At 38.3% G+C, this 26,389-nt stretch overlaps 1 protein-coding gene across 1 annotated transcript; it reads left to right on the top strand.

Annotated features, from left to right (window-relative positions):
• Nucleotides 1-2,475: 2,475 nt before the first annotated feature.
• Nucleotides 2,476-26,389, top strand: LOC137197155 (receptor-type tyrosine-protein phosphatase epsilon-like). Its single transcript, XM_067610343.1, has 21 exons — nt 2,476-2,611; nt 8,916-9,171; nt 15,496-15,567; nt 17,085-17,181; nt 17,661-17,734; nt 18,172-18,308; nt 18,469-18,559; nt 18,722-18,798; nt 18,888-18,924; nt 19,050-19,147; nt 19,743-19,862; nt 20,953-21,116; nt 22,083-22,218; nt 22,422-22,571; nt 23,035-23,128; nt 23,495-23,571; nt 23,710-23,844; nt 24,053-24,178; nt 24,338-24,489; nt 25,527-25,662; nt 25,791-26,389. Exons 3-21 carry the CDS (start codon nt 15,501-15,503, stop codon nt 25,863-25,865), a joined length of 2,043 nt encoding a protein of 680 aa, XP_067466444.1. The 5' UTR covers nt 2,476-2,611; nt 8,916-9,171; nt 15,496-15,500; the 3' UTR covers nt 25,866-26,389.

Here is a 26,389-nt window from a genome sequence, read left to right as displayed (position 1 = left end):
AGTTGTTAAGACACGTGTATAATAAGTTAGCATAATTCTTTCAGTGAAATCTGTGTACATTGGTAGAATCATGTAATTATGAGTGATAACTCATATAACTCATACATGATTCCTGTAAATTCTACAGCTTGTTGTGAGGCTTAGTTTAAAAACATCATAGAGTAAAAATTAACACAGTAACATCATGAAGCATTGCAAAAACAATATATTTTGTCTGGTCTGAAGCATAGTTTCAGCAATCACATAACTGAACCTTCAAACCCGTTAGTCCTCTGATGGCTAGTGCAGTGTTCAATATAGATCAGTCATACTCAGAAAACAGATGAGAAAGGGTGACCTGCTGAGGGAATAGAGCTCACTCACTTGCATTTCGTGCATCTATTTTCATGACAGAAATGTCAATATATCACAGGCTGTCATAAAATCATCAACATGTTTTGCCAAAACAATTTAAGCAGAACTGCCATCAAGCTTTTAATGTGTAAGTCCATCTGCAGTATTTTTTATCTTTCAGTTAAATGACTACAAATCACATTTTAAAAGTATAAACAAAATTTTACTACACCTTTAAATGAGCAAATCTCATAATCACTTGAAAATTGTTTGTTCCACCTCTTGATTTTATCTGTTTGGCAACAGTCTGTGGCTCCTAATCAAAGATCGAATCACTTCATAAACTCAGTGTAGCCTCCACAAGAGGTCAGCAAAAACAGTGACCACTTATACTAAATGATTTGTTTCCATGTCTGTGGAAAGTCAATATAAACCACAGAGGAATGCCTCACTGTATAAGAAGCACATTCATAAGTCAATATTTTCCAAGTTTGATAAACAACACCAATATCTAATACTTGTTATATTCAACTCCCCAAGGCAAACACTAATTTCCTTAAATGCACAGTAGTATATAGAGCAATGAAAAGATGGAATTCTTTACCACTGTTACTGACTGAATAAACACAGAAATTAATGTTTAAAAAGCAAATAATGAAACACCTAAAACATTACATTTGTAGCATGCTATGCATATGCTGATTTGTAGTTTTTGCTGGTAACCCTGTTGAGAGTCATCAGTGTAAGTTTTACTCATATATTTTAATGTTATTCTCTAATATATGTCTTATGTTTGCCATTTGTGTTGACTGTAATGTTTAATGTATGTTTTTAAATGTGGACCCCAGGAAGACTAGCTGTGTTCTAGGGCAAAGCTAATAGGGATCCTAACAAATAAACAAATAAACTGCCTCTGATAGACTACATCAGACTTGACATGGGCCTCTGTGGCTGCACATCATGGGAACAAATAAGCTTTTACACAGCTGCCCTCCTACATAACAGCCCTCCAGTTTTTCTTGGGAGCTCATATTTCTGACTCACAAATGCAAATGCTTCTTGCTGTGCACGTAGCAGCATTTAATGTTGACAAAATCTGACTGTACACATTATCTGTGATGCAGTAGCAGAATGAAGACAGCCATGCAAATTGGGTAAAATCCATATAATTTACTAAAAAAAAAACAAAATGTAAAATTGAACAGAACAAAAACATGTATATATATATATATATATATATATATATATATATATATATATATATATATATATATATATATATATATATATATATAAATGTCAAACTCACACACCGGCCTTATAACACTTCCCCCCTTTACTGTTAACATGTATTTTATGTTTAACATTATGACCTTATTTTACTTTCACGCTCTTGCTTTTTACAACTTTTGGGTAGCACATGAAGGCAGCACGACAGGTTCATCATTACCAGCAGATGGCTCTACTTAGATTCAAGGTCGAAAACCTGAGCCGTTTTTCATTTTTTTAAAACAAGATGTCCATAAATTTTTGTGTTTGTGTTTGTTTTCCTTAACGCATTATGACTTTTTATATACACTAAAATGAACTTGTCTATCTATATGGAGCTCATAGCCCAATAGAAAAACATTAAAATGCAGAAACAAGTCTGTTTTGTCAAAATACCACTGAACATGCAAGATTTTAACACATGGCATGAAGAAATATCATAAATTGAGATAAGGTCAATGTGAACTCGTAATATAAACCCCCTAGAGGACACAGGAATGTTACAGCTTTAAGGCTTTCTTAATATATTGAACAAACGTCACATGCGAAAATGTCAACCGTAAAAACAACCACAGGGAAGAAAAAAAGACAAGAACAAACTACGCCTTTTTTAAGAACAGGCATGCCCTTTATCGTCCAGTGATGCAGGAATGTGAAGGATGCTGAGTGTCCACCTGATACACTGCTTTGCGCCCGGGGGAGGGTCTCCAGTCTCCACTCGGCTGCCATAACACGGCTCAGCTCAGGCAGGCAGGGGGAAGCGCATCCTCAGAGAGATCTGCAGAAAACATGATCATCAAGAGAACCTGAACGCTTTCTTTTCGGCTCCGATCTGATTATTTGTCAACCTCGTGAGTGTGTGTGTGTGTGTATGCTTTTATATATATATATATCTATATGTGAGGAGGACATACCAGGAGACGCAGGCGTCGGGTCCTTGCAGCCTGGACACAAACCGTTATCATCAGCCGCTGCGCCGTGTGAGGCGAGGTCATCGCAGAGTACCACGGTAAGATGGAGAAAAAAACAAACAAACAGCGCTAAAAAAAAAAAAACAGTGGGGCTACTCTGCGTTATTTGTGCGTAAACTGTTTTCTGTCGGTTATTTACCCAGCCTCATTTTTGAGATCTTTTCTGACAGCCAGTGTAGCTTTGATCTACTACATGAGGCTTCCTGCATCTCTGACAAAATCACACAGCAGCATCTCGCGAAAAGCTTTTGAAACAACAAATCTCAAGAGAAGAAAACGAGCCACTGCGATTTATATAATTGTCAGTGAACTCAGTGCAAACAACATGGACTATAGTAAATATGGGTTAGTGGAGCAAATCAACACGCCCTGCGACCACCAGGATGCTCCATGTGGTTATATATTTCCCCTTTTACCAACAGTTGCATATTGTGGATGGTAAATCTGGAGAATATTTTATTTTGGGTTAGAATTCCCGATCAGATTTTTTGGGAGGGGGCGCATTGGATATGCAGCATCCTCACCGGTCTAGACAGAAAACGCAAGGGGGAGGTACACGTAGTACACATACAGTACACAGTAGAGAGGCCTGTAGGCTGCATACACAACAGTCATGGGATGCTGTAGTGTGCATCATATGGGTTGTTTGATCAGCTGAAAGCATAATAATCTGTCAGTTTCTGCAAAGGCCATATTCTGGTCAAATTTTTGGTTTCAAAATAACAAGAACAATCTTCCATTCCTTCCACACATTTTCTCAAAATCTTATATTTGTGTCATTTTCATTTTGACACTTTTGATAAATACTGATCCATCAATATGGAACAAGAACAGGAGAGATATATTTTCATAGTAGTATTTGTTTGGTTCAGACTCAGACAGGCATTACTATGATAACAATAGACAACCAGGAGATACTCTGTCATAAATGTTGCAGTATGGGAAACTAATGGAAATGTCAATTGTTCATACATGAATTATAAATATCCCTCATTCACAATAGCCTCATTCACAATAATTTGACCTTCAGTTCCATCCCCTTGATTAAATGGCCTACTAAAAGCTGATGTTAATTTTAGAATTACCTCAGATTCCTCATCTCTGATCTGAATATTGGGCTACATACAGTAGCTCTGGGAATACATGAGCTATTGTTAGACACATGCTAATACAAAGCTTCATTTCATAATGGCTTTTCAATATCCTAAGGTGGGAATGATGCTGATGGTGTTAAATGTATCCACAATGGCCTGTTTTAAAGTGTTTTAGCATTAAAGTTAGCTTAAAACTAGGAAAACAGTTTGATGTTGTATGAATAATACAAATGAGGAGCTTTGTTATGAGGAGATATTTTGACATTTAAAAACCGGATATTTGTAGGAAGACTTGAGTCATTGTTGAGTCAGCCACTTCTTTGGTAGTGTTTGCTTAAAATGATGGCCATCCGCTTGAAGACTAATTTAGTGGTTGCCATAGATGCTCTATCAGATTATAAACAATCATAAAACCAAATTCAGTTTTGCTGGTGTCATCAGGTATGAAACAGGTGTTGAACACCTGGGCTGAAAGAGATGAAAGAGCAGAGGAAGAGTGATGGGGGGAGAGTCTGTATGACTGAAGATGTCACACAGACTGAAGACAATCGAGAGTGAGTCCAATTATGTCCTCTGAGCTGAAGTTTATTTCCCTCTTCTCTTCTCTTCCCTTCTCTTCTCTTCTCTTCTAAAAAATCTGGTATTTCCATCCTAACATTTTGTATAGACTTATGCCTATTCGCAATCAGTGTGAATGCACCTGAAGTTTTGTAGATTTGCCAACATCTTTTCACAGAGGATGTTGTTTTGGAGAGTTTATGCTTCATACAGAACACATTTGCACAGTGAGGAAAAGCCAAAGTCTTTAATACAAACTGATTCATATTTTAACATTTCATTATCTTGCTTGCACTCTGCTAACATGGCTGGCACACTTAGTCATGTGAGCTAATCAGAGGTGAATGTAGCCATATACATTTTTCATTACATGCCTGGGTAATTACATTTTATAATTCACTGCTCTGAAATGTTTTGTCACTGTTGACGTCTTTGTCTGTTGTCTAGCATAATTTGTACCAATTATCATTGAAATAAGGTGTATGGCCTTCCCAGTGCATGTGTGTATACTGACAAGAGTGAGCTGTTTGGTAAAGCAAGAGGATGAGAAAAACTTCATAACCTCATGACAAACTACAATTGTTTTTGATAGGACGACACTCTGATTGTCTCTGCAGTACTGCTGCTGATGATGATGATGATGATGATAAAGTGTGTTGAGTGAAATGAACTCTGCTCTCTTATAATCTTTCAGGCATTGCATTCACACATGTTAATATAGCACAGCACACCGCACTCTCACATCAGTTTTCTTCTTGTATTTAACTTCTGATTCAAGGCCAGTTCTTGTTTGTATTTCACTATTAATAGACTGCGTCTTTTTCAAGCTTAGCCTCTTGCTGAGGTCATTGTTTCACAGCTAAACCACAACTTGTAATGTTACTTGCTGTGACAAGAGGAAGTAACGTTGTCACGCTGTCAGATTGTGAGGGAAGAAAGTGACTGTTCACTTAAATGAGAGCTACTGCTCTTAAACAGCTGTTTCAGAAGACGTTCAAAATGCAGTTGCAAGAAAGCAAATCGGAACATATTTATTACAACAGCAGTTTGCTGGATCAGACTGAAGCCATGAAATTGTTTAAAACATTGTACGCACCTAACAATCTGTATATCACAACATGAATGTATCTTTAATGTGATAAATGGCTGAATAGCAGAGACACTATTTGCTTGTTCTCGCAGTTTAGGCCACTTTTACTGGACTCTATAGCGAAAGGACCAAACTTGTTACCCTTGGCTGAGCTGTGGCAGAACGAGTGGTGAAGCTGTAATTGCAATGATTATTATCTCTTGTCCCTGGTTTCACCTACTGTATTCAATGCCCCAGAAGTGTCATTTTCAGAGTCCTCAAACTACTCCTCTCATCCTCTGATATAGAGGCATAGAAATAATATTTCTCAGCTATTTCCCTTGGCAATAGTCACCCATTTCAAAGCATGGGTGTTTGAGGCATAGGCACTGATGTGTTCAGTAGACCAGTCAGTTAAGGTTCAACGTTTCTGTGAGTAAAAAATATATAGCACAGTCTTCACATGAACGAGGTACAATATAGATAATATGTTTTGTAAAAGACTTTTCAGCATGATACTTATTTTTTTCATACTGTAGAAAGCAGCATTTCCACTGATGTCTGTTCAGGTAATTTTTCAGTGAGCAACCTCACATTTACAGGATGGGAGAGATGAGGAACACACATGAGTGGTGGAGAAGTGTTGACCATAATAAAAATACAAGCGTGACGGAAGGAAGTTGCACACCCGTAGCCACGATGCAAAAATAGTTTAATAAGTTATCAACATTTCAACATGACAGTCTTCTTCAGGGTATTGAGGGACATGACAATATATAGAGGATAGGACACAGGTCTGCTCTATCATGGGAAGGAGTCTCCTCAATCACATTTACATACTGTAGGCGGAGGAGGTACCTGATTCTTCACAGTGTATTTGATAAATAGCTTAGGTTGTACAGGGTATCAAAAAACATCTCCTTATAAATATCAAAAAACAGCTATGGGTCTATCATACAGCTTTATAAAGACACATAATATTAGCAGAGACATAGCAAATACTATTCTAAGGAAAAACCAAACACCCCTGGCTCCGACTGGGTTCCTAAAGAGAATCCAATTTGCAAACATGCAGATACTCAGAGCTTTGAACTTATATACACTGTCTGTGAAATCAAATTGTCCAAACGGACTGATAAAATACAATCTCAGCTTGCTAGAGGATCATGAATGAAGGTTACTGCATGCATCTGTGCTCTCTGAAGCCCTAGTTTTCCCCATTATGTATGAAACCATGGATTCACCACGTGTGCCTCTCGGGTGGAAGTCATCAATATTGGATTTATTTTTCAGGAAGACAGCGTGTGAATAGCTAACATTAGATCCATTGAATATGTGGGCTATGTGAATAGCACCCATCACATTTGTGCATGGATTTCAAAAGATTTTAACATGCCTATCACGATTTTAAAAATGGTAACTTTATTTCATAGCTGTGCTTTGCTACAGTAAAGCACGGCGTTGCCTGTTTTGGTATAAATTAATGATTGAACCACGCACTGCTGGGTGATGACTGCACTGCTATAAAACTTTAATGACCTGCATGTTTCCCCTCTTAGTCAATGGGCAGAGTTGCACAGAAAGGAAGTGCTTGTGCCTGCAGTAATCATATGCCGTGAGCATGTCTCCCTCTCTTTTTGGACTGAATGTGCAGAGCTGAAAGGAGAACAATACTCTGTGTGAAAAAGATGAAGATGGTTTCATAAAAAGTCTCTCAAGGGACTTTTAGGCAAGTGAAATACAGTATGAATAACTTAGCAGTTTATACATTTTTTATACCTATTATCATTTAGCTCAGGCTTTTTATCATTAATGATAATATATTACCACTGCAAAAAGCTTAGCCTTGTTCTTCGAAGCATATTATTACTTCAGTATAGCACATTACCTATATTATTTATTATTTATGTCTTTTGACAACTGCTTGGTAACTAAACTTTTCTTAAACCTACTGCATAACAACTTTGCTGTTTTATATAAGAGCCACCGTGCATAAGCAGGGAGTTCCACCTGGGAGCGGAAAAAGCCCTCAGATTGAGAGATCAGCGCTAATATTGCATTTCTGCCTGGTTACACTGTGATTCATTTTGACTGACAGATTCAGTAATAGGATTTGTGTTTGCGGGTCAGGTCAAAGGTCACATTTCTCAGCATATAATTTTAGCTCAACCTTATATCATCAGTACATTCACCACTTCCACATGTATAATAAATGCACCGGAGAGTAACTTAAATATGCAGCTGCTTGAATCTGAGAAAGTGGCGCCACATTGAACCACGTTGGAGACATTGAACTTTAAAGGAGTACTCCAACCATTTCACATATCAATGTCAATTTACTAATTGTGGGCAGGGCAAAACAATTAATGACATCACTTGAGTAATCTCAATTTGAGCTTGGAGTCTGAAAAGCATACTGTAGGCAGGGACTTTCTAATGTAAGATGTTCTCCAGTTACGTCATGGGAAGTATAGGATCTAGTGTTTTTGGACCCTACCCTACTACTAGGGACTAAAAGTCAGGATCACTAAGCCTCTGCTGCTTTGACTTTATTTATTTAATCTGTCTCTTGCCAGTCCCACAACTTTATGAAAGTGCAATACTAAGTTCTGTGTTCTCAATGGCAAACATGTTTGTGTTTTAACACCAAAAACTATGCAACATTTTGGAAAAGCTGAGCACAGCCTCTCTACTGGGATGGAAAGCGTTTTTCCATACCTTGTTCATTAATTTTCCTCACCATCGTTCAGACTGAGAGGGCTCGTCCAGCTGGGTCTAGTGACTAATTCACCTCCTCTCCTCAGCTTTCTGCTCGACTGCGTTACAACGGCCAAGTGTTAACAATATGGCTTTGTGTCTCACACCTGTGGGCAGTAGGACTCTGGGAGAGTAGGAGTGAGTGGGCACAAGGGGCATGCCTTCTTTCCCAGACTCAAGGAAGGCGACAGAATAACATCACAGTAAAGTCTTTGTGTAAATAGTGAAGAATTAATTCCAACCATTTTATGCACTGGTTTTTGTCATACAGTCACATTCATGGGCAGTTGTGCAAGTCAGAAACTCTTGCTTAATGCTGTTTGTGGACACAAATCTGATAATGTTATTTGGTTTGAAAGTGATTTTTTATCATTATTTTGTTGGAATCAATTGGTCAATGTGTGTAAACTCCTCATGTGTACCACAAAGATGTTCGGGAAGATTCATTTGGGGAGAATTAGTTTTGCATGGCTGGAGATAAATAACAACAGTCGTTTCTGTAATTTGTAACAGAGGTTGCTGTCGATGAGACCATTTAACAGTACACAAACATTGGACATGTGCAGTACAAATGATTGCATGTCTACATACAGTACACATGCACACTCACCCGGTTTATTAAAGTCCTGTAGTGCAAAGTCAGGTTCTCAGACATTCTGCAGGAAGATGAAAACTCCCACTCATTTCACTTTTCTTTTGTTGAGTATTCATTTTCAATGTTTTTTTTTTCTATGAGTCAGCCTCAGATAGTGAGTCAGGGAAAATCTGCCTCTACTACCATGTAACAATATAATATGTAGACAAGCTTTTGGGTTTGGTTGAGCTTTTTAAGGCTGCTTATTTGTCTTTTGCTTCATTTTCCAGGTTTCCATGATCAGATGTGCCTTGATCCCGATCTGAAGTTCTGACACAGCTGAAAACGACCTCAGGCACTACAACCAACATCAAATCATCTCTTCAACTGGTATAGTTACTGAGACCTCAGAGAGGATGTGAGTAGGAGAAGGACTGAGGGTAGAAAACCCCCAATAAGTCCAACCAAGAAAGGAACTGGGATTGAATGGCTGCTATGGACTGACGGGTCAACTGATACCAGATTACACCGGCTTTGCTTGGAAGTGTAAGTCTTTTATTAATCCTTCTGACCACAGACACAGTCAATGCGGTTTCAGTCAGTCCAGGGAATCAATTGAAATTCAATCCATTAATGGGAACTAATCCAATATTTACAGTGTCTCCTTTCTAGATAAGACGATTTGTATTTGAAATCATTTCTTCAGATTGATTCTTTTGACTATAGCTATGTGGCAGACAGTGAATGGTTAAGAAGATGAGAGATACAGATACAATAGTATTCAAAGTCTTTGTAATGTAATGTTTTGATAAATGCATGACAGGTGTATTTTGAAAGGCAGCATTGTTGTAAAGCTTTCCTTACATGTGAAATACATCGAGCTACATTTGAAGATATAGCAGTGACTTACCAGAGAGTGAAGGTTCAACCCTTTTACTGCCTCTGTGTACTAAGGATGTCTTCCATTATGTCTGTTATCTCTGAACCCAGAATCTAGACATTTATCTCCTCCGGCTCGACTCCTCTCCCCTCTCTTCTCATTTCATCTCCTCTCTCATCTTTCCTCTTCTCTCTACTGCCACACTTTACTGACATGTGTTTGTGCTCTAATTCCATCCTTTTCCTTGGCACTTGACAATGAAAGCGGTGGCTGCTTCTGGTATTCCTTTTTTTGCACTGTCTTTGTTCCTTCTCTCCTTGGAAACAACATCTTTTATCTTTTGGTGTACAAGACATGCCATCTATTCTGTGCCAACCACAAATGTGGATTTGTCTTTTAGGCTGTATTGATGCGTGTAGGATCTGAGACATGATTGGATGCAGCTATTTGATATATTTTGTTACTGTTTGAGATACCTCCATAAAAAGGACATTTATTACTTTTATTATGAAGCAAATCACTGTTCTAACATTTCAAAATATCTCTAAGTATCTGTCCATTGTATGTTCTATCTGTATTTTTCCATATTTTTTATGCTCCACCAATGTTTAGAAATTTGTTTCTAGTTGCTGTTTATACTTAGCAATATTGCTCCTATGGTTCCAGATCGACAACATTAGCTTTTGGTTCAAATCACCACTGTGCCTGAGTATAGCCTCAGTGTGGCTATAGACTTTTTTTTCATTGCACTGTACTTAGCATGGAAAAGTGTTTGAACTGTGTAGTGAATGGAAACACACAGAATATCGTACCCACATTACTTTCAAACATTATTCAGTTGTCTTTGGTTGTGGCTAGATGTGGTTTCATACAGTCCCTTCACTAACTCATAATACCTCACTGTACAATATAAAACCCATGTAGGCTGAATGCACCCACAACCCTAAGCAGGATCAGCAGGTATAAAGAATGGATGCATTGAAAACCTAAAAGCAGATTTAAACAGGAACTGTAGGGATTTAGGGTTGAGTTTATTTGAATTTTTATATGAAATGACGCATCAACATAGTACATGTGCATTCATAGCATGAAAGCAACAGACGTGTTCGTGCTGGTGCCATTTGAATAGTACCAAGTGCTAATGTAAAATGTACTATTGGCAGTGTTTTTGCTTTTTTAAACCATTTTTTAAATTTGTAGATTTTACGACCACCTATAAAAATCACCATAATCATTGCCAGCTGGTTCCCATTGGCACCTCATTGCAGCACCTTTATAAAGGTGTAAATATTTTGTTATTGCCTTTTCCATGCTTTCTCTTTACACCTTTGAAAAAAAAAATATGTAAAGAAGGGTTACTGAGCAAGCTGTTCATTCAGGTTCCTGGCTGTGAAGTTGAAATAGACTGCTCACAAATACAGGGATGCAATTTATTGTGTGGTATTAAACCAGAGCACAATGACAACGCATACAGTATAATAAAAGAACCTCAAAAGGAAACACCGTGGCAGATTAGACAGCACAGAGGGAGGAAGAATAAAAACCGTGTATGAGTTGCACAATTTTAATATACACTATGTTAACCCTGTCTGAAAGATAGTAGAGTATGAATTCTCCTGAATGTCCTCAAAACTTTTAATACCATCAGTGCCTATGCTCTACAAAGTTTTATGATTTCCTAACGAGATCCACACAACAAACCTGATCAGTTTCAACCATGACAGTAGATGTCATGCTCCACTGCCCGGGAGATTATTTCTCGTGACTATTCACCTAAAAAACAGTCATTTCTGAGATTCAAAAATAAACGATGGGTGCTATCATTGTAAAATTAAACTGTTAAGTGTAGATGCCTCAGTAGTTGTCACGGTTAAAGTAGGTAATGTCACTCAATAATTCTGAGCAGCATCCTCCATCCAGAGTGGGGCAGGATGACACTAGTTGAGGATTGCAAAGAAATATGTTCTCTTATGAATGATATTGCAGGTTTTAGCAGGTCAACAGAGGTAAAATATGACAAAAATCACTTTGAATTTTTCCTGTCGTACTTAATGTGTTTGCTAAAAAGTCCAGAAAGAAAGCCATCAGTTCTTTGACCAGATAGTGGGGCCTGCCAATAGATCCATTAACATACTAATAAGTATATAAGTAAATGTTTACGAGTGCTAAAATTGATTTAAAGCTATACTTAACTTCATTGAAGACATTTTATTTTTTATGACATGCATTTGAGTAATGAGAAGCATGTTCCATACCGCATGCGTCTTATATGTAAACTGCATCATTACAATATGTATTTTTTTCTCTGTGGCATGCTCATATAACTCTATTATTTATATGGGGTGTTTAAAATAGGTCAGGAGGTCAGCATGGAGTCATAAAGATTATGCTTTATTCTACATATCCAGAATTCTGCACCAGTGTTTGCTTAAATATATTTTTCAGCACCCATAGCAATGTTTTTGATACAACTGACGTTTAGCTTTATTGTTATTGCAAAAGAAAATCTGCCCTCTGGTCACATCTGTAAGGTTAAATCGCCTGCGTTAGTCCCCTTTTTACTTTTCTGGTTGGAAATGGATAATTCATCACATTCCCCTGCAGTTTGGTTTGAATTAATGATAAAGATGAGTGAACAGGGTGCAGGTCTGCCACAAGGAAAAAATTTCTGTGGTTGGTGTTGGTGTCTGAAGTCAATTTTCTTTGAGTCTCGTTTTCATTTTTTCATGTGAGAGCCAAGGTGAGGGAGATATATTAAAGTGAAGTGAAACAGATCCTTTTAAGGGTGTTATGATTACTGGAATTTAAGAGGTGTACAGTAATTAAGCGGTAGTTTGAAGTTTCTATGACTTCATGTTCTGACCTCCATCTCATCTCTGTTCACAACCACAAAAGCAGAGCTGATCAGTGTTGAATAATGCATATTACTGCACAAAATATTAACATTACCCCCAAGGTTCAACCAGCATGTTGTACATTCTGAATCAGCATTGTATCATGCATGGGTGGGATACATTTCTTCTGCATTCCCAGCTCAAGTGAAGCAGTATAATTTAATTCACTGGAACATTTATGTGAAGCAGGTGCTGGAGAATGAAGTAATCACATTGTTGTTCATTAAGCAGACAGGAAAAGCAGAAAAGCAGACAGACAGAAAAGCAGAGCTTTGGAATGAATGATGCAATATGGCATGGATGGATGGCAACCAATTACACTGAAGCATCTTTACCTTGTATAAAATGAGGCTCTTCATATGAGGGTCAGATGATGTCATATACTGATTAAGATATATAAATTGTGTAATAGTAAGTGGCAGAGGCTGTGTTGAATAATTTGTCACAATGAGTCATGATAAGTTCCATGAAGATAAATGTAGATTTTGCTGAAGGATAAAATATGTGACCACAGTCATTGCGATAATGACAATTTGATACAGCAGATACAGCAATGAAAGTCATATCCTGTTAGTGTCACCATGACTTGCCTTTTTTTTCTCCTCTTAAAACTGCAACATGAAACTGCAACAATTTTAAGCCTTCTAAGGCTGAACTGAAGATATAAAGACTGTATATATATTATATATACGTATATTTAAGGGTTTTTGAACTTTGATGCATTGTACTGTATGTGGGATGACACTTCAAGACCTTTTCAGGACCTGCAACTGTCACTTATTACCAAAAGCAACACAAAATCTCGTGTTCCCTTTGTTCTGAAAAAGATGTAACATTTGTAGTTAATTACTTTTGAAAAACTACATTGCACTAACCAACACTTTTGTCAAAAGTGACTTAAGATAAGTGCAGTCAACCCCCATTAATAAACAAATAGGTGACTACACTGTCAATTACTGTTTAACTAGTCTGCACAGTATGATGTCCTGCTTTCCCAAGAAATGAGATGTCTACTATTGCTTCCTCCTCTGCTTGGCATACTTTTACAGTTGTGTTATCAATTCCCTCTGTTGGCCAGAGGCCCTCACTGCAATACATGCCAACTCAATTATATTTTTATTTTTTAGCATTTCCTCTGTCAGGAAATCACTTGCTCTAGATCAGAGTTATCACTTATTATTTAAACATATTTTTACATTTCAATTCTATTCTTTCATTTCCTGGCTATATCTTGTGTATACTGCTCTGTATAGCTGCCAGGAGATGACAGATATGCCTTGGCCTATGCAGTGACCCGTATGCACAGCATGCCTTGCAGCATAGAGCTGTAGGATGGGGCTGTGTGAGTGGATGTGACTTGCCCAGTGGGGTGTGGGGAACAGGTGCTGACACTGTCAGCTTGTTAACACTGGGGAGAGAATTGCTCCTCCAACAGAGTGCGGCACATATGCAACACATAGCCTTTGGCTGTGGGATGTATGTGCAGGCATGCATACATGTAAAATGAGAAAACATGGTGTGTGTATGTTGTGTATGTGCACCCACTTATGATTCTGTAACATTGATGGGTGTAGGTTTATTAAATTTGTGTAATTAATGATATTTGGGTAAAAATAGGCATAAAACTGGACTGTGAACATTATGCAAATTAAATAAAAGGAGTTTTTTCAGCCAGTGCCACCATGATTATGCCTGTTAGTGTGCAAATGCATGTGTGTCAGCATCCTTGGTGTTGTACAGCATGAAGAGACTGTATAATGTGCAAAATCCAAACCCCTTAATTTGTTGTCCAATAATACTTTATAATTTTCAACATCAATTTTTGTTGTGAGCACATTGTTAGTGCATTATTATGTAGTTCTGTTTCCTACAAAAGTGCTGTGAGATATATTTATATGAACCCCCCCCCCAGGGTTATGTGCAAGACATTCTCTCAAACATCTCAAATTAGGCCCCTAGATGATCCATTTCTAGACGAACTAAATTGACACAATGAATTATTCCATCCAATCCTCTGGCCTTTATAACAAGAAGGGTACTCTGAACAGAGGACAAATTAGGACACTCAAATTTTCCTTCTCTCATTTACTCCATCAAAGCCATTTAGGCAGATCTACCCTGTTTGCCCAATTTATTCTGTGATTTCTTACCCTCTCATTTGAACGACTTGGGGAGAATGTGAGGAAATGGATGTGAGATTGGAGAGACTGGCTTCTACAATTTTGGAGATAATAAGATGCAAAGATAATGTGTCAGGACCGATTCACTTCTGTTGTAGTTGGGAGGAAAGTGACGTATCCTTTTCCTTTTGGAAAGACACCCCGCCACAAATAAATCACTAATAGCTTCCACCAATAAAGTAAAACGGAAGAGTGAGAATGTGGTTTCGAAATAAATTACGGTTCACTGTAGAGGAAGGGAAAGAGAGAGACAGTGTGATGGAGGGAGAAAAAGGGAGAAGCTGCAGTAAAAAGGAAAACAACACCATCTGGTCTTCTACGTAAAGCCAACAATATAACCTATATACATATGCAGATTTTAACACCACAACACTCTTTATAAAAGCCTTTTTATCAATATCACTATTTCCTAAAAAAAACATATTTGTGCCTTTTGGACACAGTACAAGTACTATTGAGGAACAGGATGTCTTATTTTCATCATGCAGGATGTTTTGTAAGGCTGCACAGTGCCGTACATCAAAGACAACACTGCAAAATGAGACGGCTTCAAACAAACACTGCATTGATCTCAACTACAGTGTCAAATCCTGAGACCACAGGGGATATGGTTACTGTCACTTATGGGTTAATGCCCCCCTTTTTGGTTTGATGTCTGAATATTAGGTTATTTGAGATGCTGCTGCTCTTTCAAGTCGGCCTGACAGGACAAGGCTGCAAGCAGATTTCCCATAAGGATTTTCACTGCTCAGCGGAGAGACACACAGACATCACTCCCAAGCCTTATCAAAGCCTTTCTGCCTCACTAGCAAGCATTTCATATTGGTTTGGCGCCTTCCAGTGGAATATGTAAGGAATTACAGGGCCTTTAACTGTTTTTTCCTGTTTGTGTGACTGTTCTGTTTTTCATCCACAGTGACAATGGTGTTGTTTCTGATTGGGATCACTATAGCCGTGAATAATTCATCTCATGAGAACCAAACTGCAGGTAATTGTTGCAACGACTTAAGAGCAATACACTGTACTTAGCAAGGATCAGATTTTAAAGGAATGGTTTGACATACCAGGAAATACAATTCTTTGCTTTCTTGCTGAGAGTTAGATGAGAAAATCAATACTGCTTTCACATCTACACACTAAATATGAAAGCTACAGCCAGGAGATGGTTAATTTAGCTTAGCATGAAGACTGGAAACAGTGGGAAACAGCTATCCTGGCTCTGTCCAAAGGTAAAATAATCTTCCTACCAGCAGCACTAAAGCTCACTATTAAACATGTTATATCTTGGACTATTTCTTGGCAGGGAGCAGTGACTTCCTGATGACTTCCAGGAAGAAACGGTGTGTCATATAACCACCCGTAAAACCCAGGGTTACTACTCCATTTCCATTTCAATTGCATACTTTTACAACTAATTCCATACTTTTCCAGACTCAAATTTCCAGACTTCTCGGTAGATTTTTCGGAACATATTTGACATCTGAGGACAAATAGCTAGATGTTTATCATGTAAATAAAATGTTGAAGGGTTCATTACTTGTTGAGCTCGGTCTTGGCCTCATGTTGGATAGGGCCAAAAACTTCATGGCTCTGGGTGCGGAGGATGCTGTGACTACCTGTACTCGTTTTATTTTCCCTTAACATATTGAATAAACAATATAATATTATTGTTCACCTCATATTTTTTAGTCTCTTTTATAAATAAGAAGCAAAAATTAGTTGAAAAAGGTTAAATAATTGAATTTTCTCCATGGAAATGACAATGAATGCAGCCATAAAAGTATGGTTTCCTTATGCAGAAAAGATACTCCGTTTACTTTTCTAATAACTGCATCACGCATAACTCATAAATGTTCAGACAAGCTTAATATTTGGTTATTTGTGATGCTGTGTATATATGAAATTCAATGAAAGCTGCATTTTCTTTCAAACTAATTTGGTCGTGGATGTCTGGATTTGATACAGTTATAAGTCACTTGGGGCAGAGATATTTTGCAGGCTGTGACATACAGGCGTAGAGGAAGCTCTGCGTAGGAGTGCGCATTCAGTCACACGCCTGCTCCAAACACCGTGAAAAACACTCTGCTTGTATGATCAATTTATTTTTAGAAATTTTGAATTTTATATTTTAGAAAACAGAGTAGGAGCAGTAGTCTTGAAACACAAACACTTTTTCCATACTCTCTTTTATTTTTTCACCACAGAGCTTCAAATCTTGCATTCAGAAATCAGCAGACAAAAACATAACACATTTAGGAGTGTCAGTAGTAAGGGACCATACACCAGCTTCAAGTTTTTATGCTAAGCTAAGCTAAATGACGCCCGACAGACAGCTTACATTTAGCGGACAAATTTGAGAGTGGTATCGATCTTTTCATCTCACTCTTGGCAAAAAAGCAAGTGAGCATATTTCTCAAAATGTCAAACTATTCCTTCAAATGTCAAGAGTTTATTTGGATGTGTTATGGAATATAACTAATATGATTCACTGTGTCTTCCCTCCAGAAAACCCCACCCATCAGGGTGCTCATGTGCTGCCCTCAACACTGGTCATATCCCTGCTTCTTATCATTGTTGTCCTGCTGACGATCTACTGTCTGAGGTGAACGAACCTGCAGTCACACATGCATTCTCAACTATTTGCCTGCCTTTGAATGCATCTCTTTTACTTCTCTTTTCTCTCCCTTCCTTTTAGCATGTGTGTGAGAGTGAGTGTGTCAGGTCAGGGCATAGGGGTGGGGCTGGTTTGGAAACAGGCGGTGAGCATTGGCTTATGGGTAAACAGCTGCACCTCAAGTAAAGACAGCAAACAAAAACAAGTAGGTCAGGTCAGGCCGCAGATTCTCATTCACTGACCAGCCAGCTCCTGCGTCCTGAAGCCGACATGAGGAGGAACAGCTTTTCCTCTCTCAGATGGTTGTTATTGGTTTTGGTATTTGGTGTTTGCCTACCTTATGTGCTTAACCGCTCTGTTATATAGATTTGGGTCAGCTCATTTTAGCTTTTTCAATACAGATTTCTGCCCTTTATGTTCTCTGACAGTTTTTGCTCTCTTTATTTCTCTCTCTGTCATTGCTATAGGTTCAAAAACCACAGGAAAGCTCTTGTTACCTCGGTGGATAAAAAGATTCCAAATGGCTTTTTGGAGGAACAAGGTACTGTTGTGTTGCACTCAATATAATTACCAGTGCATGAAAATGTAATGTAGCTGTTTGCTTTTTTTATTTCTTCATTTGATTTGTAGATCTACATGCTTTATGGACTAGGAAAATTTCACGATCTGGAGTCTAAGGTAGCTGGAAAGCTTATTGAAGGCTCTTAGCTTTCCCAGCACGTAGGGAGCCATATAAACTTTCACTTCAAGTAAAAAATATATAAATAAACGGAAAGGCCAAATTCTGAGCTAAGACAGTTTCGTGCAGGAGCAGCAGCACTATGTTTATGACTCAAGAAATCATTTCTGTCATGTACCCACAGAAGTAGGAAATCTTAATGGCCATCGGGCTTGTTTTTGCAGGTGCTATGAGAGCTTGTAATGTTCTCTTTTGGGAACCGTTAGCATTCTGACTGCCATATATTCCTTTAAACACAGGAGAGCAGACAGTGGTCCTCCTCCCCAGATCTCCCTCGCCATCCAAGAGGTACTTCCCCATCCCTATGGATTCACTGGAGGAGGAGTACCGGATACGCTCTGCCGATGATGGCAAGCTCTTCAGAGAAGAGTTTAATGTAAGCACGAGTTTATTTGGTGTGGACTATGCAGGAGTGAAGATCTTTGTCCTGCAAGTATAGAACAAATATAGAAAATTGTAATAAACTATTATGACAGCAGGCTGTGTACCAGTGGCTTTATTTTCATCTCATGAAGATTGGGGTTCTCTCTTTACAGTCGCTGCCATGTTACTACCACCACGGGTCCTTTGAGGAGGCGAGCAGAGAGCACAACAGAGAGAAAAACAGATACCCAAACATTTTACCATGTGAGTGAGGATCTATATTCTGCAGCCAACAATATTAATGTAACCTTTAGACTTGAAGTATTATTGATCTCTAAATCTTAAGGTAAGGTGGTGCGGGCCAAAATGAAAATAAGAACTTACTTTATTTACAAGCTGTTGGTGTTTTTTTTCTCTCTTCCACAGATGATCATTCAAGAGTGGTACTGAATAATCACGATGGACATCTGTATACAGACTACATAAATGCATCTTACATCGATGTGAGTCTTGATTACAATTAAGCTTTTAATGCAGATGATGCAGTAAGGCTCTTGATAAATTGCCATTAATACTATGTTCTCCTGCACAGAGCTATAAAGAGAAGAACAAATTCATTGCAGCTCAAGGTAAGTGCAGATTTCATTTCATTTCATTCCATTTCATTTCATTTTATGAGTCATTTTGTTTCCAATCATCTGTTTTTTTTAGTTTAATATTGATATTTTTAATAATATTCTTGGTTCTGCTGCAGGTCCAAAGCCTGAGACAGTAGCCGACTTCTGGCGGATGATTTGGGAACAAAAAACAGCAACTATAGTAATGCTGACAAACCTGAAAGAAAGGAAAGAGGTTTGTCTCTCCCTCTGCGCTGCATTCTTTGCATACTACTGAGTAGGGCGTGTTATAGAATTAAGCTATACTATCTATATAGCTCCGCTGCACCATTAGCGAAATCCTTTTGTATTCTCATGACCCAAAGTCATTGGTATAATTTATTTGACCCCTTTCCCAACTGAGAATCTATACAAAGTGTCACCCAGCAGATTACTTAGCATTGCATAAAATTTAGCCTCAAAGGGATGATCAATTGAGAGCTCAACATTAAGTTTGATACGGCAGAATAGAGGCATTGGGGATCAATGATGGAATAATTGTTGATAAGATCCTGAGAGGCTTCATGATAATTAGTCTGAGAATCTAGTTAATGAGTTGAAACGTCACTGTGAAGATCTTATTGACTGACAGAGAAATGCACAAAGTCCTTGTGATTGCCTTTGAATTGGATTGTGAAATACACATCGTCTAATACACATTTATACACGTGCACATAACGATATACACAATAAACGCTGTTATACAAACATTTTTAATGTATGTTGCAATGATAATAAACTGTGTGTGTTATTTGGAGGCTCAAAAAGAATAACTTCTCTTCTCTTATCAGGAAAAATGTTACCAGTATTGGCCAGAGAAAGGCTGCTGGATGTACGGCAATATCAGGGTGGCAATGGAGGACTTCACTGTGCTGGTGGACTACACTATTAGAAAATTCTGTGTTCAATATGTAAGTAAAATATGTGGATCTACATATCAGGACATTAATGATATTAATAAAGGATACATTTGTTTTAAGCACATTGTCAGCACAAATATTAAAAGGGTGTAAACTATAGGTTTATTTAAATTTTAGAGCATGTGTGGTTTTAAACACACAGCTGGCTCAGCGTAGACCAGGGAAAATGTAATTATACCAAATATAAGCAGAGATTGTTCTGAAAAATCATTTAAGATGAATGCTGTCTCTAATTAGACATACAAATGTTCAATATCATAATATTTTAATAAAGTTCTTAATTGTTATAAAAATACATAATCATAATAGCAGTAATATTATTAAAAATTAAACATCAAACAAAGCTGCATGGAGCTGGTATTCAAAAAAATTTTAATATATTCAATTTCCCATGGGGAAATTGGAACATTTTAGTAAACTGTAATAGGACACAAAACATAATAAATAAACGAAAAACACTTGAAATGGACCAGCATGAAAGATTTAAAACAAAAACAAAAATCGATATACGTACGAGTGTATTTAATATACACACTCTACTACTGTGCAGTGTTTTCACATCATCTCATCTTTAGAGGTTCATACACACACAGTATCTGTGTTTCCTCTGTTTTTGACTGCCGAGTTGGGCGCCATCGCAGTACAGCAAAGCCCTCAGACTGCAAAATTCACTTTGTTCCCTCTCTATTTGAAGCCAGAGAAGTGCAGATATCCTCTCTGACTCTGTGAAAAGTGTGACTGTGCTGTAGCACTGCAGAACAAGCTTGACAGACTGGTTGCTTTTACATTCAGCTCCTCTGAACACAGAGCAACCAAGTGTTCAAGAGAATGAAATTACATTCTCTTGAGAGAGCATTCATGAGATATGTGAGGCAAAGGAAAACCAGCACACGTTTACTAAATATATTTTGTGCTTTCACAAATTGCAACATGACAAAAAATACAATTCAGTTAATGTAGGGTTACCTTTCCTGCAGTTTCCAATTTTTCATCGACTGAACAAGTCAGTTGACTGATTTATCGCTGCACTGTGAATATTATTCATGCACACGTATAAACTTAGTGTGTCTGTGCTTCACAGCAGGGCAGTGATGGTCCCCGAGCTCCCCGCCTGGTCACCCAGCTCCACTTTACCAGCTGGCCAGACTTCGGGGTGCCGTTTTCGCCCATCGGCATGCTGAAATTCCTCAAGAAGGTCAAGGCTGTCAATCCATCCTATGCTGGACCTATTGTTGTGCACTGCAGGTAAAACGTGTACTATAAAAGAAGCCCGAAAAAGGCATCACCTCTATAGTCATATAAATAGAAAAGTTGATTTCAGAATTGCTATACATGGTGCCGCTCTGCATTTTTTTTCCACCCGAAGTCCTGATTTATTCTTGAAAAGGTGGAATCACTTTTAAAATGAAGAATTTTCTGTTGTCATACTTCAATGGTACGACAAAGATTTCCTGGTTTTAATGGAATTAGAGGTCAAAGGCGAACTCCCTAATAATAATTTAATAATATTATGTTAAATAAGGTTAAAGTTGAATTTCTTAATTATTTGATAGAGTTATGTTTAAAAAGATTAAAGGTGAACAGTAGCTAAAATGTATAAAATAACAAAGAGAAGTTAATTGTAGATGAATGAAAGCATCAACACATATATATACATTTTTTTAGCATTATCTAGTTATTTTGTAATAGCTTGCCTGGTATGTGCATATGTTTGTCTGGCCAATCAGTGCAAAGCCTCACCAAAGAAATCTGTAGTCGATTGTAGCAACTGCTGCAACAGGTGCTCGGGGAGAGGGACTGTTGTTCTTGAATGGGGCCCATTGAAGAGGCTTCAACACCCTGCTGTGGAATCCCAGCTTTGTGCTCCCAGAGGTGCCGTCTGCTGAAATGACCCTTGTAAATCTATTAGGAGTTTTTTTGGGCTTCAGAGGTGAAGCGCTTTTACACATGCTCATGGCCGTCAATTGACATCTATGTTAAGAAAAAAGGCGATGCATAGCAGGAATGCAAAAATATTTTTATATCTTTATATCATGTCTGTTTTATTGCATTACGCCTATGATAATCTTCTATGGTGTTCCTCTTTTGCTACAGATAATCTTTTTACCACACATCCAATGCTGGATAGAGTTCTTATTTGACACATTTTCATTTCGTAGCTACACTGTGTTGTTAAGACCTTGTGCTTTCTTCTTGTTTGTGTCTCTGCAGTGCCGGGGTGGGGAGGACTGGGACGTTCATTGTCATTGACAGCATGATCGACATGATGCACATGGAACAGAGGGTGGATGTCTTTGGCTTTGTGAGCAGAATACGAGAACAGCGCTGTCAACTCATCCAGACAGATGTAAGTGTTGACCCTCTCTGACCTGTTGTATCTTGGACTGACAGCTCAACTCAGTGCTCTAGTCGAGGGGTAAACAAGCGAGGACATCGAAAACAGCAACAACTGTCTATGATACTAAAATAGCAGGAAATATTTTTGGCAAACTAAAGCGACTACTCCTACCTCTTCCTCTTCTCCTTTCTCTCGTCTATCTTCCTCCTCAGATGCAGTACTCCTTCATCTACCAGGCTGTGTTGGAGTACTATCTGTATGGAGACACAGAGCTAGATGTGTGCTCTCTGGAGGGCCATCTGCAGAGGCTTCACAACACCAGGGCTCCCCACGACAGGCTGGGCCTGGAGGAGGAGTTCAGGGTACGAAGAAAGAAGCTCACTCTTAAACATTTCAGTCAGTAATGAATCGTCCCCATCACCCTGCGCCCTGCATGGGTATATTTTCATGGAAAACTTGCCCTGGGTGCTGCTCTTGGCAGTGGTAACATAAATAACAATGCTTTGAATCAAGTAAAACTTAATAAGGCGCCACCATCTGCCACATAGAATTTACTGTAGCTTTGTGAAAATTTCTCGTTTTCGCTGCGGAGTCCCTACACACCAAGTGAAATGAATCCCTGTTGCCTTATCTTCTTCTTATCTCCTTCTCCTCGACTGATTAGAACTGTTTATGTCCAGCTTGTGTTTTTAGTGGTTGCCATTTTTAAAATATAGTCAACATTGCTAGCTTTATTTCACCATGTTTATTAGCATTGCACCGTCCTGTACAACAAACAAACAAAGTTTTTGCTTGTGTCCATCTGCCCATGTTTTCTCCCATCAGAAACTGACCAACGTGCGCATAATGAAGGAGAACATGAGAACTGGGAACCTTCCTGCCAACATGAAGAAGAACCGTGTGCTTCAGATCATTCCGTGTAAGGAATACTCTGATACTCCGAGCAGTTTCATAATACATCACATCCACGTAACATCAAAGTATCACAGTGATGGTGATTTATAGATGCCGTACACAGATATCAGGCAAATCAGATCATGTCTGTGTGATCAATTACATTTAAGTAGAGCTTACATCTTGACTTAAACTTGAGAGAACAGTGGGAAAAAAAGCCAGCCAGCGTACAACTTTTTACAGTGCAAACCAATATGAGCTCTGGCGTGTTTGGCCCTAATAACACAGCTAAAGTTTTACTTAGCTGATTTTTTTCCATCAGCCTTTTCAAACTTTTATTTTATTAGGAATCACTGGTGGAAAGTTTCATTTTCCTTTTTTCTTTTTGCAGATGATTTCAACCGAGTAATACTCTCAGTGAAAAGAGGACAGGAGTTCACCGACTACATCAATGCCTCCTTTATTGATGTAAGCACTCCCTCACGACCTCTTGTATAGATTTCCCATAGAAGTATATATAAAGCTCATTGTTTCCTTTACAAACAATGCAAAATATTATGTTTGCTGCACTCTCAAGTCTTGTTTACTGGATCATCTACCCTCCAGGGCTACAGGCAGAAGGACTATTTTATCGCAACCCAGGGCCCCCTGTCTCACACAGTGGAGGACTTCTGGAGGATGGTGTGGGAGTGGAGGTGTCATTCAATCGTTATGCTCACCGAACTAAAGGAGAGGGAGCAGGTACAGTGTGGTGCTCTTGCAGAAGAGAACAGTAAACAGCCTTTTTTATTCTGTTACTTCATTGTCTTCTTTTTTCCTGATATACTGTGTATGTATCTAATTGTTTTATAGTGCTTTTGTGGTGCACACTGGATGCATAAAACGAAAAATAGGATATAAATCAGTCAAACATAGCCTAATTTTATTTCCATCTGACCTTTCCTACCAGGAAAAGTGTTTCCAGTATTGGCCATCAGAGGGCAGTGTAACATTTGGAGATTATACTGTGGAGCTGACTGGAGATACGCAGTGTGAAACCTTCACTCTCAAAGACATGGTGCTCACCTACAGACCAGTGCGTAATGTTTTAGTTACAACATATTGTAGCATAATTGCTTTCCTGGTATATTTGTGCTGCATTCACAGATGAAGCAGTTTAAAGTGCATAAAATATCATTATATCCACCATTTTCAGCTGCATGAAAATAACAGAGTAAGCTCTCCATCTCTTCAGGAAAAGCAGTCACAACATGTCCGACACTTCCACTTCCACGGATGGCCTGAGATCGGAATACCAGCTGAGGGAAGAGGGATGATTGACATTATTGCCTCTGTGCAGAGGCAACAGCAGCAGTCTGGAAACCGTCCCATAATTGTGCACTGCAGGTGAGAAACTTCAGATTGACAATTCTGCAGCATTATGTGCATCCTCGGATGAAAATTATATACAATATATCCTTTTATATCTACCCTGTACTTGCATTAGTCCACTCTTATTTTTGCAGTACAACCCTTTTCATTTCACTGCATCTTTGTTACCCAAACACTGGAATTTCTCAGAGTGATATTGGAAGGAATTTCAATTTTACAGACTCTGATTTCCTACAAATGTCTGTTACAATAAATTCTACATTTTGCCTCAGTAGACCTGGTGTTCTATGCCTAAACCACTTATGTGATCCCTTATAAAGACTTAGCTGTGAAAGCTTTGATCAGAACCTAGCTTCAGGTGAAGTGATTCTAAAGCAGCATGCCCCTGTGGGATTGATCCAATCCACTGATTCACAGTCAATTAAAACCTCTCAAAGTGAAATCTCCTCTGACTCCCACTATGATTAATCTGATAAGATGAGCTAACGACAGGAAATGGTGTCATCACTCTCTTCTATTCCTTCATCACCACTTGTCTAAGAGGGGCTTTTTAAAGCTTTTTCTCCGCCCCTTGGGAATGGGGCTAACCCGTTGCAATCCCCAACGTCTCTCTACGCTTCTCTTCCGAATCACTCTTGCTCCTCGTCTCTCTGTCTTTCCCTCCATCCCACCATCATTGTAAACATTGACTCAGTCAAACACTGAGCTTCCAAACTGATTAGTGTTAGCGTTTGGATTAGCCTCTCTTTAAGTGAGGATGATTATTAGCACTATTACACAAAGGTCACCTTTTCTCTTGCAAACTTTTTCATTTAAATGGAAAAAGGGTGCGCTGCTAAGATTACAAGAATTTCCTTGCAACATTGTTGTTAAAGAAATTAAGAAACTTTGAGAATTTTTAATTTCCTTGTTCTACTTCTGAGCTGCATTTATAAATTGTTCTCTATGTTCTTCCCCAACTGCAACCCTGCAACAAATCTCTATTTTTGAAGGCTTTCCAGTGTGTGCATTATGTGATGTGGTTGTTGATAGTGTTGTCCTTCATGTTTCAGTGCCGGTGCAGGTCGGACCGGCACCTTCATTGCCCTCAGTAACATTCTGGAGAGGGTGAAAGCTGAAGGCCTCCTGGACGTTTTTCAGACAGTCAAGAGTTTACGCATGCAGAGACCACACATGGTTCAGACTGTGGTAGGTGGAAAACAAGATAATATCAAACCTGCTGTGCAGAAACTGTCAGCTTATTCAAGTTTGTGTTGTTTGGAACCGTTTCTGCACATACATGCATGTTAACACTTTTCCTTTGCTTTTCCTTCCAGGAGCAATACGACTTCTGCTACAAAGTGGTTCAGGATTTTGTTGACATTTTCTCAGACTACGCCAATTTTAAATAATATCTGTCAGATACTGTTCTGTGTACCTCTGTCAAATAAACTTATGCAATTTTTTTCTGAATGTTGTTTTCTAAAGCAACTCTTTTTACATTTTGCACTTGATTACAGATCTAAAAAAAAAATATGTTGTAACATACTGTAATATAAGTGAAAACATCTGTGCTCCAGGAGAGTCTGTCTCTTTCAAATAGTCCAATGTAAAATATAGAAATTATAATAGTTTACTTAATTGGTTGATTAGGTTCTTTAAAATGTTTTACGTTACATAAATGCAGCAAAAGAGGAAATTTCAATAATTGTATGCCATCTTTATCTATATAAATGTATATACTTTGTAGTATGTGTTGCTGACTTCCTACCTAAAATGCATCACTAATGTGTTGTAGAGTACATGCTTTCTCTTCTGTCTCTGCTTTATTTTGTTATTGACCACAATGCCTTTGGTTTATTTTAGTATTGTATTTTATGCTACCCACTTAACATGCCTGACTGCAGTGAAGAGAATAAAGTGTGTTTGTTAAGTA

The sequence above is a fragment of the Thunnus thynnus genome, chromosome 14, assembly GCF_963924715.1.
Source record: "Thunnus thynnus chromosome 14, fThuThy2.1, whole genome shotgun sequence".
NCBI classification, from domain to species: Eukaryota; Metazoa; Chordata; class Actinopteri; order Scombriformes; family Scombridae; genus Thunnus; species Thunnus thynnus.
Note: the sequence above shows the minus strand (reverse complement) of the source record. Positions and strands in the feature narration are given on the sequence as shown.